The sequence below is a fragment of the Anser anser genome, assembly GCF_964211835.1.
Source record: "Anser anser genome assembly, chromosome: 18".
NCBI classification, from domain to species: domain Eukaryota; kingdom Metazoa; phylum Chordata; class Aves; order Anseriformes; family Anatidae; genus Anser; species Anser anser.
Window position 1 is genome coordinate 15,741,421 of NC_139739.1, and position 11,205 is coordinate 15,752,625.

The following is an 11,205-nucleotide window of genomic DNA, read 5'->3' on the forward strand; positions in this document are numbered from 1 at the left end:
ATGTGGGCGCGCGCGGCGCTGGCGTGCGCGGCGGTGCTGGCGTGCGCGCGCGCCTGGCCCGGCGGCGCGGTGTGCGCGCGGCGGGCGGCGGCGGCGGGCGGCGCGCGCTACGTGGCCTTCCTGAGCCGCGGGCCGGGGCCGCCCGCGCTGGTGGAGAGCGCCTGGGCCGGGCGCGGGCGCCTGCTCGCCTGCTGGGCGCGGCGCGACCCCCGCCTGGCGCGCGCCTTCCGCGCCGCCTGCGCGCGCCGCCCCCCCGCCGCCCCCGGCGCCGCGCTGCGGCGGGAGCTGGCCGCGCTCTGGCGGCGCCGCGCCGCCTGCACCGACCCGGAGCCGCGGGGCGAGCGCCGCCGCCGCCGGCGGGGCTGGACGGTGCCCGGCACGCTGTGGTGCGGCGCCGGGAACTCGGCCGGGAACGCCACCGAGCTGGGTACGGGCGCGGGGCCGGGGCCGGGGCCGGGCCGCCGGGCGGTGCCCGCCGAGCGCTGAGCGGTGCCGCCGCCCGCAGGGCTCTTCCGCGGCCCCGACCGGTGCTGCCGCGAGCACGACCAGTGCGAGGCGCAGATCACGGCGCTGCAGTTCAACTACGGCATCCGCAACTACCGCCTGCACACCGTGTCCCACTGCGACTGCGACGCCAGGTGCGCCGGGGCCGCGCCGGGGCCGCGCCGGGGCCGCGCCGGGGCCGCGCCGGGGCCGCGCCGGGGCCGCGCCGGGGCCGCGCCGGGGCCGCCGGGTCGCGCCGCTCACCCCCCGCCCGCCCGCCCGCCCGCAGGTTCCGGCGGTGCCTGCTGGCCCTCAACGACACCATCTCCAACATCATCGGCGTCACCTTCTTCAACCTGCTGGAGGTGCCGTGCTTCGTGCTGGAGGACAGCGAGGAGTGCGTGCAGTGGCACTGGTGGGGCGGGTGAGTGCCCCGCGCGTCCCCGCTCCCCCCCGTCCGCGGCCCCGGGGCTGTGGCGGCGGGGCCTGACGCTGCCCGGTGCCCCCCCCCCAGGTGCGAACGCTACGGCGTGGTGCCCCTGGCCAGGATGGTGCAGCAGGGGCAGTACGGCCACGGGCTGCCCGCAGAAGGCAGCGACGGCGGCCGGGGAAGGAAGCCCTCCGGAGCGGGTCGGAAGCGCCTGCGGCAGGGGCTGGGACGCGGTCCCGGGCTCCGCCGTGTGCGGAGGCCTGTGACAGCCCAGCAGCCGCGGGGCCCGGGTGCCTCGTCCCCTGCGTCTGCCAGGGACGAGGCTGAGCCCGCTGCCAGGCGCGCAGCACCTTGGGGTGAGCTGGAGCCGGGCCTGCCAACCGCGGTGGCCACGTTGGAACAGGAGCTCACTGGAGGACAGCAGGGGCCGGGGGCCTCGGCACGGCCCGCTCTTGAGGCAAGCCCTGAAGACAGCAGCATCGGATCCAGCCTGGCTACAGAGCCCTGTGAGGCTGTCCCTGCACCTCCCGGGGATGGGCGCAGGCAGCAGGGTGAGTGGGGGCTTGGGGCAGTGTGTGTAGGAGCAGGGCTTTCCTGAGGGCTGAGCAGGTTTGGTTTGGTCACTCTGGCTGTGCTCTCTCTCTCCTCAGGCCTGGGGAGGATGTGCAGGTGCTACAAGCGCCTGGATAAGTGTGAGTACCAGATCGCACCCCATGAGTTGAAGTACCAGCTGCATAACGCAGACACCCGGACGCTCTTCCACTGCAACTGCACTCGCAGGTCTGTGTCCTAGCTCATGTGTGTGACAAGCCCTGGCCCCTTGGGCGAGCCCTATCTGGCACTGGGACGTGCCCCAGGAGGAAAAGGCAGGGCTTTCATCTGCCATCACGGGGCACTACGTGCAGATGGTTTGGGGTTGAAAGAGGTGGGACCCAGCACGATGCCCACTCCAGCCAGCAGCTGCTGACTGCCACCTATCTGTGCCCATAGACTGGCGCGGTCCCTGCGCAGGGCGAAGGGTTTCAATGAGGTGCAGGCAGCAGTCTTGGCTGACCACGTTGCTGCAGCTTGCTTTGTGTTGGAGCCACTCACCAACTGCAGCCTGGGCAAGGAGCCACAGCGCAAGTAAGTGCAGAAGGGCAAGGGAATGTGGTGTGCTTGGGGATTCCTAACCTGCCTGGGAAGGTGGGATGCCCCAGGGCTGGGTGCTGTCATGCAGGCTTGGCTGTTTGGTGCGAGGCGGTCATCACAAGCATTTGTCCCATTTTTCTGCGCCAGGGGCAGGAGTGGGGTGTAAAGCAGAGGCTGTCAAGTGCTACAGCCTCCAGAGCTGCTTTGTCACTTGCTGTCCTGCTTCCCCAGCAGCTGTACCTCAGCGACCCGGGCTGTGCTAGTAGTACCTGCACGGCATCTCAAAAACATCCTGAGGCGCTGGGGTGCTCCTCGCATAACCTCCAAGGTCAAGCATCAAGACTGGAAGACACAGGGCAGTGGCAGCACCCTCTATGAGCAATGCCGGCAACTGGCTTTGGAGCAGAAGCTGTGTGCACAGCGTCACACAGCACCCCGATGATGCCTGAACGGTGTGGGCATGCCTCATGTGGGAAGGAAGACGTGCTATGCAGCAGGCACTGAGTGGAGCTGCTTAATGTCTGGTCCTTGAGAGAAAGGATGGCACCAAGCATGGCTGCTGGCATGACTACGTGGAATTGGGGGGGGGCACAGCTGGAATGAGGGCAAGCAGAGGGACTGAGAAGGCTCAGCTACCCCTCTCCTGAGGAGCTGTGGCACCAACTGTGAGCATTAAAGCAAGGGGAGAGGAAGGGGAGCACTTGGGTGTAAGGGGAAAGCCACCATCATCCTTCCCTTTTGTGCTGGGGGCACAGAGAATGCTCTGGGCATATGAGCCTCAGGCAGGGGCTGGGGGGGGGTGGGTCTGAGGGATCTGGGGTGAGCCTGGCCCCCTCCCCAGACAGGGGCTGCTGGGGCAGGGCAGGCTGGGCTCTGGAGGTGAAGGGCAACAGCCAGGCACAGAGCTCTGCCCTGGGGAGGGTCAGTCCCTGTGTGCGGCACAAGACAAATAAAGGGTGGTCTCTGCATGGTGTGTGGTGCTGGGCCAGGGCTTGTGCCTGCTGCGGCCCCTATTCTGGGGCTGTTCCTACACTGCAGTAAGCACAGAGCAGCTGGGGCAGGCAGGATGGTTTATTTTGTTGCTCACGCTATGCCCAAGCCTGAGGCACAGTGGTAGTGGCAGGAAAGAAGCACGCTCCGATCTCTGGGGTACCCACAGCAGCACTGCACCCTGGGGCAGGCCTCACTGCAAGAGTCAAAACCACCTCTAGCGCTTGTCCCTGACCCACCTCAGGCCGGCTCTCCTGCCTGACAACTGAACACTCCCATCTTTGAATTTCAGATGGGCTTCCCTTGGCCAGTACTCCCCTGCCAACCCCACGCTGGACCAGCTTTCCCCTCCCCTATGCCCCCTCACAGCCCCGTGAGGGCAGCAGCCCAGGCTGCAGGGAGCAGGGGTGGGCACACAGCAGGAGTGCAGAGGTCAGTCACTGCAATAAATAAGGGAGAGGGATGTCTCAGCAGGGAAGTGGTAAAGGAAAGCACACAGCAAGCGCGCTACAGGGAAGGGGTTGCTGCATTAGTGGCCTGTGGCACATCTATGGCTGCTGTCTAGCTCCCAGAGGCTGCTCCCCTCCTTTGTAGAGGTGCTGTAGGGGGTGCCTGGGGGACTGGTGGGGCTTACACTCCGGCCGGGGGGGCCCTGGTCTGTACTCTCCCTCTGTTTGCCCATAGCCTGGTCGATCATCTCCAGCCGCAGTGCGGGCAGCAGGCCCAGGTTCCTGGGGTCAGCCCTGGCCAGGGTGTTGTCAGCAGAGATGCACCGGGAGACACACTGCTCACGTACAGTCTGGTAAAAGGAGCCCAGGCTGCCCTCCTGGCTTTCAGCTGCCTGCCCCGCTTCCTTGGCTTTGGCTCCACGGTGCCCTGGCTCCTCCTGGGGCAGGTGGATGGTGGGAATGTCCCCAGGGAGGCCTCGACGGCTCTGGGGCGAGGGGCTGCGACTTGTGCCCCTGTCCCGGCTTGATGGCCGCAGAATGAGGCCCTGGAACTTGGCCAGGCTAGGGCTTCGGCTCCGGTGCCGTTTCATCTTGCCTGGACTGGGGCTGCGCGATTTGGGGGCCAGCAGGACAAGAGTGCTGTCATCCTCCTCTTCTGAGCTGCTGCCTGAGCTGTCTGTGGGGCTGCTGCCCTCCTCTGACCTGGGCATGGAGATCTGCACCCTTGTGTCAGGGCTGCTGGCCAACTGCACAGGGGGCTGTGGCACACCACAGCAGCATGCCCTGTTCAGCCAAGCGCGCACACACACCCCCACCGCCCTCACCCTCGCCTCTCACCCATGCTGACCTGGAAGGGCTCCGTCACACCTGCGATGCTGCTGGAGGTGTTGCTGTAGTATCCAAGGATGTACTCGCCTTTCCCCTTGGGCAGTGCCTCCTCTGAGAACAGTACCTGCAGGCCAAGGAAAGCTGTTGGGCACCAGGGCTGGGCACAGGGGTGTCCCCCACCACCTCCAGACCCAGCTGAGAGCCCTGATGCCCATACAGTGGCCTGACCTAGACTTGGCACAAAGTGGTACAGAGGTGGCCTCCTGCCCTCTTGGGGCAAAAAGGGCCGTCCATGCAATAGGGGAAGCCGCTGATGTGGAGGCTAGTGCCTTGCCATAGGGCACACATACCCAGCATCCTGCAGGGCTGGCCTTGGCTCCTGGAGATGCTCACCTGTGCACACAGTTGCTTCTCTATGAAGCGCTCTCCATCATCACTCCTGGCCCAGACATAGGACACATAGTCTTTAGGATGCCGAAAACCAACCTGCGTGTGCATTCGCATGGGAGAACAGAGGTGAGCTGGGGGACACCCGCCAAACTCAGCACCCTCAGCCCTTGCCTGGCATTTGCTGTCCTTGCACAAGGGCACAACAGCTGCCTTGCACATGCACACACACAGCCCAGTGCCCTGGCCCCAGTAATAGCTTTGGGCCATATGGAACCCACGGAGCAGGAGGAGGAGGGAACTTCTGGATCCACGTCTCCTGCAGCAGGGTCAAAGCCTGCTGGTATCCACAGAGCCTCCCCAGAACAGGAGAACAGAGAGGACAGGCTAAGGCCATGCATCAGTGCCTGCTGACGGGGACCCTCTTGTGCTGTGAAGTGCCCCCCGCTCCCTCCAGCCACAAGCCCCTACCCTGTAGAGGCCTATCCAGTCCCAGGAGCTCCGGTGGAAGCCAGCAGCCATCTTGTACTTGACAACTGCTTGCTCAGGCCTATTCCACTCATCAGCCACGTAAATCTCCACTGGAGGCTTGTCTGCCTTGGAAGCAAACTGACAAATATGCGTATGGTGGGCAAGGGCAAGTGGCCATGTGCCAGAGAGCTGCCCCTGCTGCCCAGGGCACCTGTCTGGCACTGGACCCTCAAACACACACCAGTAGCAGCAACCACACTGTCCCCAGCCACAGAACTGAAACTGCCTTGCAAAAATAAGGCAAGAAATCCCCACCCCACGCTGTACACAGTAACTGGGCATCCAGGGCCTCACCCCTGTAGCTCCTGCCCACATGCCCAGTGGCCCTGGCAGGTGCTCACCTGCACTGCAAAGATGGCAGCTACCGGCTTGTGGTCGCTGACCGTGTATTCCATGTGGCTGCAGTAGCAGAGCTGGCTCACCGACAGGATGCCCCGGCTGGGCTGGCATCCACCTGCACCAAGCCCGACACTGGGAGATTTGATCTTCCAGAGGATGCGGTCAGTCCAGGCTGGTTTTCGCTTCTTGGCACTGCAGGGCACAGAGGGGCATCTCTTGCCTGGCAGGGGGCAGTGGGCTCCACCCCAAACTGCCTCCCCCAGCACTACAGCACGTGGGGGCAGGGGACGCAGCTCATCTTGGCACACAGCTCTGTGCAGCTGCAGGGACAGACCTGCACTGGCACCAGCACGACAGCTGTGTCCCAGCCTGATGCCCCCAGCCCAGCCCACGCCTGCCCCAGCATGGCTTCCCCTACCCCCCACCCCTCAGCCATGCCACCTGCTCCCAGGCCACGGGCCCAGCCCTGCTCTTGCCCTGTTATCCTACCTGCTGTCATACTTGTTGGTGCCCACATCGAACTTGAACGTGGGTGGGAAGTTGAGGGGTCCCTCCTGGAAGCCAGTCAGGACAGGCCAAGTGCTTTTGGCAATGTTCAGCTGAGGGGAAGAGAGCAGGCGGGGAGCACACCAGAACCCCCAGCCAGACCTACACACAGCTCCGATAACCCAGCCAAGAGGCCTCCCCACACCCTGTGGGACAACAGCACACAGCCACCCGCAAACACCCTGCTGAGCATCACACAGCTCTCGGGGTTTGTCCATGCCATGCAGCAAGTCTGTAGGCTCAACACCCCCATTTCTTCCCAACACTCCAGGGAAGGAAATACTGATGTGCGTGCAGCTCCAGTGAAAAATATCCTGAGACTACGATGCCCGCCATTCCCCACACAGCAAGGAGAAACAGGGCCCTTTGTACCCTGTGGCCGCAGGAGGATGTGCTGTCACGCAGCCACACGGGCAGCTCTGGCAAGTGCCAAGGAACACTCAGAGCCCAGCAGCGCACCCAGCCCTCTCACCTGGTCCTTCTCCCAGAGCTGGTTCAGAATATTGCTGTCAATGGCATACTTCACAAAGCGGATGTCGAGGCTCTCTATGCGGAAGTTGAGGTCCCCAAACCAGAAGACGAGGCTGTGGGTGAGAGGGCAGTGGGCTACCAGGGCCAAGGCCACCAGAACCAGACAGCAGAGCAGGGTAGAAGCCAGCCCAGCCTGCAGGCAGCCTTAGCCAGCAGCGCAGGCGCTCTCAGAAGCACCCGTGTAGGTCGGCATTCGGCTGAGAGCCTGGCCAGCTGCCAGCCCTGCCAGAACAGCTCAGGTGTGGATCAAGCACCATTAAGCAAAGGGGCTTGACCTCCCTAGGCAGAAAGAGAGGGTGGAAATTTCCACCACAAGGCACCTGCCAGAGCCCAACTACACAGCCAACACAGTGGGACAGAGCCTGGCCTTCCACCGCATCAGTCGCAAACCCTGACGGCAGGAGCTGCACCAGTCCTGGATGTGCCCCATGGGCAATCACGGGGCACATCCTCCTCTTAACACCTGCACCACTGTGCTGGGTCTCACTGGACCAAGGGACAACTTTGCAGCTCTCTGCATGCAAGACCCAATCTCCACGCCCGGCTAGAATACAGACGCAATACAGCCTTGGCTCAGGCACCAAGAAAAGTAGTGGGGTACGTACTCATGGTCCAAGATGCCGCTGGCTGCACGTCCCTCAAACTGCTGCATGTGTAGTATGGTGGCAAAGTCTTCCTTGCGCTGCTCCGCCTTCTCCAGGTGCGCTGGCAGGTGGCAGTTCAGGAAGCAGACCATGTGGCCAAAGATGGAGAGACGGACGCTCACCCCACCCTTGTTGCCCTGCACCAAGAAGATCCTGTGAATCCTCAGGAAGGCAGTCCCTCACCACCGCTTCAGGGCCACACTCACCCAGTAGCCGCCCAGCCCTGTCCGAGTGCAGTCTGTCTGGATGTCCTGCAGGAAGGGGAGGTGGTAGTACTTGGCGAATACGAGTAGGATCACACCTTGCATCCGCACTGTGCTGACCTGGAACAGGAATTGTAGCAGGATGACAGCTGCAGCCCGTAGGCAGGCACAACTTCCTCTACCTCCAGACCAGAAGCAACCGTGATATCTGCGTGCCCCCCTTACAGGGGCTCAACAGCACATTTAGTTCAGAGATCCATGCACACCCGCCTGAATATTGACTGAGAAGCCCAGCGATGCTAGGTCTTATGTACTCTGTGCAAGTGCCCTGGGATCTGCTCCCAAAAAAAATAGGAGTGTTTTACAGCTAGTGAAACTTAAGAAGTTAAAAGCAGTGGTCAGGTCCTATATCAAGAGTGAAACCATGGGAAAATTCTACTTCAGAATGAGTCTGAACAGGAATCAGAAAGGAAGGAGCCTGCCCTAGGATTTGCAGGCTGCTGCCAGAAGCAGCAGAATTGTTCCCATTCACCTCCTTGCCCCAGTGCAACACAGCAGGCAATAAGATGTTTCCCCAGCATGCCACAGGGGAAGTCAAAGGCAGCCAGAAAGTGAGGAGGTGGCAAAAGCTGGGCAGCATGCTGGTGAGATGCCCCACTCACCCTCAGTTCATCTTCCACACACTGCTCAGAGGACTGCAGTGCACCCCTCTGGTCAGTTCTCCCACTGCAAATCCTCCCTCTGTCTCTGACTCTCCCTGTCCGGGGCCCAACCTGCCTCACTGACAGGAAGAGAAGGGGCACCAGCTGCCCAGCCCCTTGGGGTTTGCCTTACCAGCACAAAGTGGAAGGGGCTCAGAACATCCATGAATAGCTCGCTCCACTGATCTGTGAATAGGGCATCCTTCAGGCGCTTGTTAATCTTGCAGTTCACCTCTTGCAGCCTGGGAAGAAAGATGAGGACCTCTGCAGAGCCTGTCCAACCCCAGATAGGTCCCTCAGCCACACCAGGAAGGTGTCTGCATCCCAGCTAGGGAATGCTCCTTGGGAGAGGTGCCTAAGGACAGCACTGGGGAGCGGGGTCAGGGTCGGAAGGACGCTTCAGGGGAGTGATTTAGAGCACAAACTGGCTATATGCCTGCTCTAGCAATGCTGGGCTGTGTAGTACACAAGTGGCATAGAGCCCTTAGCCCTTTAATCAGGAGCAGTTTAACTTCACAGGGCTAGGCAGCAGTCTAAAGCCTATCTTTAGGTGCAAGAAGGGCTTATGGGGCCCGCCAGCTGCATTGGTGTCTCCAGAGAAGCCACATCACACCATTACTTCAGCACAGAGCATTCAGACACATCCTCGCCTCCAAGCTCAGAGCAGCAGCAACAGAAGGTTAACAGCGCTCCTACCCACTCAGCAATTAGCGAGCAGAAGGAAAGAGAGCATCCCCAGAGAACAGCAGAATTGGGAAATGCCTTGCCCAAAAATATCAAGTGCCCCAGGCATGAAGACATGGCTTGGAGGAAGGGTGGCAGCCAGGCATAGACACCCTAGAGGCAAAGGGACTCACCTGTACAGTACACCCTGCCCTGGCCAAGACAGTTCCAGCAAGTCCCTCGCACCAAGCACGGCCCCCCTGCCCACATTCATGCAGGCAGGGGCCGTGCATGTTTGCCTGCTCAGCCCCAGCCTGCTGGTCCACAAGGCTTGGGGGGTACCCTGACCAGGAGAGAGGCTCCAACACGGCACCGCAGCTCCAGCAGCCCCACGCTGCTCCCTGCCCAGGGTGAGGAGTAGCAGGAACACCTGTGAAGCTGCTGGAGGCAGAGCAAGCTCTTCCACCTCACATGCACAGGGAGCTTGCCAAGGCAGAGGCTGTATAAAAGGCAGTATATCCCTGGCCTTGGCAAGAATCTGCATGCTCCACAGCAATCCCCAAGGGTCTGGTTTTCCCTTTGACTATGGCAGAGCTTGCATTGCTGGCCACACCAATAAAGCCTTACCACACTGACTTGGAGCTGCCTTGCCAGCAGCTAAGTGTTGCCAGAGGCACAGAGCCAATCCAGCTGTGAGAAAACAGCAGATCTGTGCCCTCGAGGCCTGCATACCATGGACAAAAGCCGAAATGAGGAAAATGCTCCCAGTGGACTCTGGCAGGCGAGTTAAATGCCTCTACAGACCTGACCAAGGCACTGCCAGGGCTTGGCAGCGAGAATGGCACCTCCCAAGGCCAGGCTCTGCATGGCCTAGCTGGCTATGGACTACTCAAGGATTCAAGGCTGTTCAGCACTTGAGGGTTTCAGCTCTTCTTAGTACTCCCATTTTGTTAGAAGCTGATTTTCCTTCACCCTTTATGATACTGTGCACTTGCGATGTACATCCCTCCCTAAGCTCCAGGGCAGGCTGGAGCTGCAGCTCTTCCAGCCCGAGTCCCCAGGCTATGGGTAATTCCCCAAACAGGAACCAGTCCGGGGGCAGGGGCCCTGCACTTGACTCACTTACCCAATGGCGATCATGTCTACATCATTTGTCTCGCCTGTGTTGAGATGCAGCAGCGATGTCACATCGTTCGGGGGCATGGCTGTGCCCACGTTCCAGGTGACCACTGTGATGCTTGGGAGGAATAGGAAAGAACAGGCTAACATTTGGGCTCAAAAGTGTTCCCCATTTCCCACACCGTTCAGCCCCTGGCTCCCCCCAAGGAGCCTGCCTGGAACAGAAGCAGTTGCAGCAGAGGCTCAGCCAGGGCACACACACCGTGTCCTTAACCCCCGTTTGAGGCAGACAAGGTAGAGACTCCAAATTTCTCTGGGGTCTGCCCCTCTGGCTTTTGCGTGGCAGCCCTGCTGTAACCCAGGCGCCGGTGTAATTCCAACAGCCAGCGCAAACAGCCCTCATTTTCATCTCACTGCTGACTGCCACAGCCAGGCTGGCACAGCAGGGAGCTTGCGAGACAGGATACCCCCAGGAAACTGCTTCCCCTCCTCTTCCCATGAACCGCCTGCCTCTTGGGCTCCCGGGGAAAGGGGCCTGGATCTCCACCCACCGGGTCCTGCCCCAGAGCACAGCCAGCCTGGACATCACTTGCGACAGGAGTGCTGCAAGCCCAGCAGCAATGTCCTTCACGAGTGCAGAGCCACCATCAGTCACAACACATTAATACCATTACGCAGCACACACCAGCAGCCCGCAGGCTCTTTCAGCAGCACTAGGACAAGCCTCAGTCACAAGAGGCACATTTCAACAGTGAGGCAGGGAAGTGCTGCACCATTTTGAGAGCTCAGGGATCGTGGGGGGGGGGGGGGGCAAGTAGCACTTGTTCCAGAGCCTGTTCCTCTAATTCCACCTAGGAACGCCACCCCACCTCCTTCCCCCAAGACGCTGCTTGCACAAGCAGCAGGCACTGGGTATGTCTCCCACCTTCAGTGTGCCCACAGGATCCTCAACCAAAATTTTTTCCAGCTGAACACCATCCACAGCAGTAAGACTGAGGCGACTCCAACCCACAGAGAGGCCTCAGTTGCCACTTCACAGCAGGGACGTTCCTCCCTATCACTGCCCCCCTCCCGCCCTGAGAGGGGGGCTCCCCTCTCCCCCACGCACCGCAGGCAGCAGCACAGCAACACGCGCTCACCGGAACGAGCCGTCCGCCGTCGCCCTTCCCACACAGTCCAGGAGAGCATCGGAGGAGTTGCTGGCACTCAGCAGGCCAAGAGATGGCCCAG

General features: G+C 61.4%; 2 protein-coding genes across 8 annotated transcripts in view; one reads left to right on the forward strand and one right to left on the reverse strand.

Annotated features, from left to right (window-relative positions):
• PLA2G3 (phospholipase A2 group III) lies at positions 1-2,599 on the forward strand (the record flags this gene model as incomplete). Of its 2 annotated transcripts, none has more annotated exons than XM_083803353.1 (7): positions 1-427; positions 506-638; positions 773-907; positions 998-1,464; positions 1,564-1,693; positions 1,904-2,038; positions 2,276-2,599. In XM_083803353.1, the coding sequence occupies 7 exons, from the start codon at positions 1-3 to the stop codon at positions 2,484-2,486; spliced, it is 1,638 nt and encodes a 545-aa protein (XP_083659479.1). In that variant the 3' UTR covers positions 2,487-2,599. The 2 variants fall into 2 exon arrangements, with proteins under 2 accessions (XP_083659479.1, XP_083659480.1); XM_083803354.1 differs by having other exon boundaries at positions 2,279-2,599.
• Positions 2,600-3,098: 499 nt separating this feature from the next.
• Positions 3,099-11,205, reverse strand: part of INPP5J (inositol polyphosphate-5-phosphatase J) — an 8,894-nt gene continuing 787 nt past the window's right edge. Inside the window, exons 1-12 of one of the 6 annotated variants that reach the window (XM_083803347.1) lie at positions 11,115-11,205; positions 9,983-10,093; positions 8,327-8,435; positions 7,496-7,612; positions 7,251-7,426; positions 6,587-6,698; positions 6,058-6,167; positions 5,571-5,760; positions 5,170-5,307; positions 4,705-4,797; positions 4,331-4,435; positions 3,099-4,241 (exon numbers count right to left, since the gene is read on the reverse strand). The exon at positions 11,115-11,205 is cut by the window's right edge and continues 784 nt beyond it. In XM_083803347.1, the coding sequence (XP_083659473.1) occupies positions 3,564-4,241; positions 4,331-4,435; positions 4,705-4,797; positions 5,170-5,307; positions 5,571-5,760; positions 6,058-6,167; positions 6,587-6,698; positions 7,251-7,426; positions 7,496-7,612; positions 8,327-8,435; positions 9,983-10,093; positions 11,115-11,205 (2,030 nt within the window). In that variant the 3' untranslated portion in view covers positions 3,099-3,563. The remainder of the gene's footprint in view (positions 4,242-4,330; positions 4,436-4,704; positions 4,798-5,169; positions 5,308-5,570; positions 5,761-6,057; positions 6,168-6,586; positions 6,699-7,250; positions 7,427-7,495; positions 7,613-8,326; positions 8,436-9,982; positions 10,094-11,114) is intronic. The other 5 variants (XM_083803348.1, XM_083803349.1, XM_083803350.1 and 2 more) reach the window with 5 other exon arrangements.